The sequence below is a fragment of the Babylonia areolata genome, chromosome 19 (assembly GCF_041734735.1).
Source record: "Babylonia areolata isolate BAREFJ2019XMU chromosome 19, ASM4173473v1, whole genome shotgun sequence".
Classification (NCBI taxonomy): Eukaryota; Metazoa; Mollusca; class Gastropoda; order Neogastropoda; family Buccinidae; genus Babylonia; species Babylonia areolata.
Window position 1 is genome coordinate 58834664 of NC_134894.1, and position 5000 is coordinate 58839663.

The 5000-nt window shown below is 41.5% G+C and overlaps 1 protein-coding gene across 2 annotated transcripts in view; it reads right to left on the minus strand.

The window, feature by feature from the left end:
* LOC143294378 (putative transporter YutK) overlaps nt 1-5000 on the minus strand; it is a 53686-nt gene that overhangs the window by 3434 nt on the left and 45252 nt on the right. For both annotated transcript variants that reach the window (XM_076605847.1, XM_076605849.1), the window contains exons 9-11: nt 4173-4283; nt 1661-1807; nt 498-678 (exon numbers count right to left, since the gene is read on the minus strand). In XM_076605847.1, the coding sequence (XP_076461962.1) occupies nt 498-678; nt 1661-1807; nt 4173-4283 (439 nt within the window). The remainder of the gene's footprint in view (nt 1-497; nt 679-1660; nt 1808-4172; nt 4284-5000) is intronic.

Here is a 5000-nt window from a genome sequence, read left to right on the forward strand (position 1 = left end):
GGTTTCTTAATTCTTTCTGTTTTTACATTAAGAATACTAGTTATTACCTGCAGTGTGTGGATGTATGTATGAAACGGTGTATGTGGTATTTTTTTTACATTTCTGTCTTCGTAATATTCGTAAAAGCTGTTGAATTTTACAGTTTTGGTCCCCCATGTTGTTTACTTGTCTATGTTGTGATAATGCACCTAACCAAATTTCTCCAGTTGGAGATAATAAAGTTATTCTTATTCTTATTCTTATTCTTAACTCTCTCCATACGAACGGCGAAAGAGACGACGTTAACAGCGTTTCACCCCATCATCACCATCATCAAAATATTGCAAGCGGAAGGCTCTTATACTGAAGAGGTGAATGTTGACAAAGAATACCACAATTCTGACGACGGAAGCTAAAGGTTGGGTCATTCAGACACCCACTGGACATCCGAGGGGTCTGTGTAGAGGAGAAGAGAGGACTGGCCGTACTGAGTGAGTTAAATCGATTCGTTCCCTCACCTGCCATACAAGCGGTGGAGAAGCAGGCAAAGTTGCCGGCCAGGAGTGCCAGTGGGACCTGCCTCATCACGTCCATCGTCCTGCTGGGGGCCAGGGAGGAGAAGGCTCCGATGGCGATGCCGATGCACCCCATGTTGCTCAGCCCGCAGATCATGTAGGTGGCCAGGACGCCCGACCGCTCCTGTTCCGGCGTTGGCAGGACGCACACACGAATGCGCGTACGCACGCACGCACGCACGCACACACGGATAGACACACAGACGTGCGCGCACACGCACACACGCTCATATGCACACATACACACACACGCACGCACGCACACACGCATGCATACACATTTGCACGCGCGTGTATATGCACGCGCGCACGCACACACACACACACACACACACACACACACACACACACACACACACACACACACACACATTTATATCGTGCACAAAATTATAGACAAACATTTGTTTTCCTTTTCCTGACCATGATCTAAGAGACATGTTGAAATGGTCAGCATCGACCAAGAAGAAAAAGAACAAGAGGACAGAAACAAAAAAAGAAGAGAGGAAGAGAAGAAGGTGGAGCAAAAGGGAAAAAAGAAGAAGACGAAGAAGAAGAAGACGAAGGATGACGAGGAGGAGAACATTTCTATTCAGGTAAAATGTGACCTGTATCTTACCAACGTATTTACACCCTGTTCGTCTATCATCTATCAATCACATCTAGGTGTATGTAAAAAATCAACCTTCAATGAAAATATTAAAAAAAACCTCATTTGATGATTTTCTCTGTTTATCACGACAGTACTCTTTCTTTCTGTCTTTCCTTCTTTCTTTTAACCCATTTTGTATTATAGTATTGTTTTCCGAGTCTGTTTTAAAATGATTATACCTACTTTCGGACCATCTGTTGAGATTCCTTCAAACATCATGTATGTTAGAAAGTACAGTTTCAATGTGTTTCCTTGATATTTCTTCAACAAATGCCCGATACTCCTTTCAATCTGAACGTTTCCACGAACCTCTTCTGTAAATACCAAACGATGGGGGAAAAGAGAAAGAGGGAGAGCGACAGGAACAAAGCAGAGAAAGAGAGAGACAGAGAGAGACAGACAGACAGACAGACAGAGTGGGGGGGTGGGGGGGGTGGGGTAAAGTGGGGATTACCGAAAGGACCCCTCCCACCAGAGTGGTGTTGGTGGCCTCCAGAAAGATGTCGTCACCAACAGAGGTCCACGTGCCGTTGTAAGTGTCTATGTACTCCTGTAGAACTTTGCCGTTCGTGATGATCTTGCCCAGTTCCATAAAGCTGACCTGAAATTTACCAACAACAACAAAACGATGATACATCCGTTAATACTCTTGAGAAGACTTTAGTGTTCGGTAACACTTTTATGAATACAAACAATCTTATATATATATATATATATATATATATATATATATATATATATATATATATATATATATATACGAGGGTCATTCAATAAATAAGGTGAATTTTTCGGTATAAGGACTTCTAATACATATAGAAGCTTACCTTTTTTTTGTTTTTTGTTTTTTTGTTTTACTTCTTTTTCACATGGATTTAATTTGTTTTGCAGATTAAAAAAAAACTTTGAGAGTTTTGGTGATTAACAAAGATGGCCGACCAAGAAGCATGCTCCAGGATTGAACAGCGGTCAGTTATCAAGTTTTTGGTTGCTGAAGGGTGCAAACCAGTTGAAATTCATAGGAGAATGTCAACTGTGTATGGTGCCACATGTTTCAGCCGAAAAAAATGTCTACAAGTGGGCTAAATTGTTTAAAGAAGGACGGAGCAGTGTTGAGGATGAAGACAGGCCTGGAAGGCCTACAGAAGTGAGGTCTCCTGAGGTGATCGAATCAGTCAATGACCTCATTCAGACTGACAGAAGGGTGACAGTGGATGACATGCAAGGACTTTGAGCTTATCTGTTGGGACAGCACACAAAATTGTCCATGATGACCTTGGCTACTCGAAGGTCAGCTGCCGGTGGGTGCCAAAGATGCTTACTCCAGAGCACAAACAGAGGAGGGTCGAGTTGTCATAGCAGTGTCTCTGCCGCCATGAGAAGGATGGTGATGAGTTGCTCCCTCATCCAACTTACAGCCCAGACCTTGCCCCTTCAGACTTTCACCTGTTTGGTCCCTTGAAAGCGTTCACGAGAGGCACGAAGTTTGAAAGTGACGACGAAGTCAAAAGTGTTGTGAGCGACTGGCTGAGACATCAGTCCAAAGATTTTTACGCTGAGGGAATACGGAAGCTTGTGCACAGATGGGAAAAGTGTGTGACAGTGCTGGGAGACTACGTTGAAAAATTTAAAAAAAAGTAAGCTTCTATCTGTATTAGAAGTCCTTATACCGAAAAATTCACCTTATTTATTGAATGACCCTCGTATATATATATAACATTTTCGCAAATGAATAATAAAAACTAAACAAACTTCAACACTCACGAGAGGAACAAGCCAATGAATGTTAGCACTTCCAAGAGTCGTCTTTCCTTGGAAGTGCTGGAGGCATCAAGAACATCGGAATTCATCCGTTTCTCAGAGCAGCTTTCTTGCTCAGAATGCTAGATGATTACTTAATTAAGAGTGATCTTACGAAGTTGTCAACCTTCCACACGGGAAAAAAAAAAAAAAAAAAAAACAACCTCGAAGAATTAAGCGAATCTTCTAGCCCAATACTGTCTCCAGTCAAAACCTTCTCGCCAAATTTTTTAAACGTGGGGACCATCATCATGAGGAGGTAGTGGAAATGGATTGGACACGGCATGCGAAGAGAACACGGTCACATCACCCGGACAGCCCCCCCCCCCCCCCCCCCCCCCGCCCCCCCCTTCAACGGACACCACAAGGCAGGCACAAGCGAGGAAGGCCAAAAGAACACCTGGCGCAGGACAGTCAAAGGACCTCAAGACCCTGAAGCACGCCTCGGGTACCGTTCAGAGACTGACCCAGAACAGACAAGAGTGGTGGTTCTTTGTTGCTGCCCATCATGCTAAGGAGCACATTGGGGAGTAAGCTAGTTTAGTAAGTAAGTTTGAGCAGGAGTAGGTAGCCATCCTCCAGAAACCTTTTCGTGCATACGGATGCTTTCTGTGAGTTGTCCTAAACATTTTGGTAGTATGTTTTTGTATTTGTATTTGTATTTCTTTTTATCACAACAGATTTCTCTGTGTCACTGAAATTCGGGCTGCTCTCCCCAGGGAGAGCACGTCGCTACACCACAGCGCCACCCTTTTTTTAAAATTTTTTTCCTGAATGCAGTTTTATTTGTTTTTCCTATCGAAGTGGATTTTTCTACAGAATTTTGCCAGGAACAACCCTTTTGTTGCCGTGGGTTCTTTTACGTGCGCTAAGTGCATGCTAGCACACGGGACCTCGGTTTATCGTCTCATCCGAATTACTAGCGTCCAGACCAACACTCAAGGTCTAGTGGAGGGGGAGAAAATATCGGCGGCTGAACCGTGATTCGAACCAGCGCGCTCAGATTCTCTCGCTTACTATGCGGACGCGTTACCTCTCGGCCATCACTCCACTTATAGTTATCGTAAGTAAGTTATAGTTGATCGTGAGTAAGTGTCGCGTGCACCACATTTTCATCACACACTAACTGCAGACACAGTAGACAGCACACTATGCACAGTACCTACCGTGGTAGTGGTCAGGATCTTAACCCCCAGCAGACGTCCAGCCTTCAGACAGTCCTGAATCTCGAAGCCCATCAGGTACGTCAGAGGAAAGAACACGTAGGAGATGAGTTTCTGTAAAAAAAAAAAAAAAAAAAAAAAAAAAAAAAAAAAAATCACCAGCCTTTAGCTTATTTTATATCTATTTAATCGTTTATTTATTTTTGCACATAGCTTGTGCACAGATCAGTTCAGTTTGAGTTCAGTTTCTTCAAGGAGGCGTCACTAATAATAATAATAATAAAAAGAAGAAGAAAAAGAATAGATAAATAAAATAAATAAATAAATAAATAAATAAATAATAATCAATTAATTAACTTAAAAAATGAAAAATATAACTAAGATGCAAGACAGAGGCAGAAAAGGAAAGAGGAAGAGAATGAAATTCCAGGAAATTCCAGGCAATTGATTGCTAGACATTTGACAAGCTTTTTTTCTTCTTCTTTCTTTTTTTTTTTTTTTTTTTTTCTTCTTTTACTGAAATACAGTGCATTCAAGGAATTAAAACTCTTTAGCTAAAAGAACCGAAGAAATACATCAACTTGCTCTCTTCTTATTCTAATGATAACACATATTCCAACTGATGACAAAATCAGAATTTTAAGCTGTTTGCATTTTTATTAATGTCAGTTTGTTGGGTTGTTTTTTTTTTAAACGTCTCTCTCTCTCTCTCTCTCTCTCTCCGCTGGAGTTTAAAATCTTCCTTCCACTAAAAAAAAACAAAAAAAACAAAACAAATAAAAGCAAAATAAAACAGACCCTCATCTTAACGTGAATTCATCTTAGCCAGCA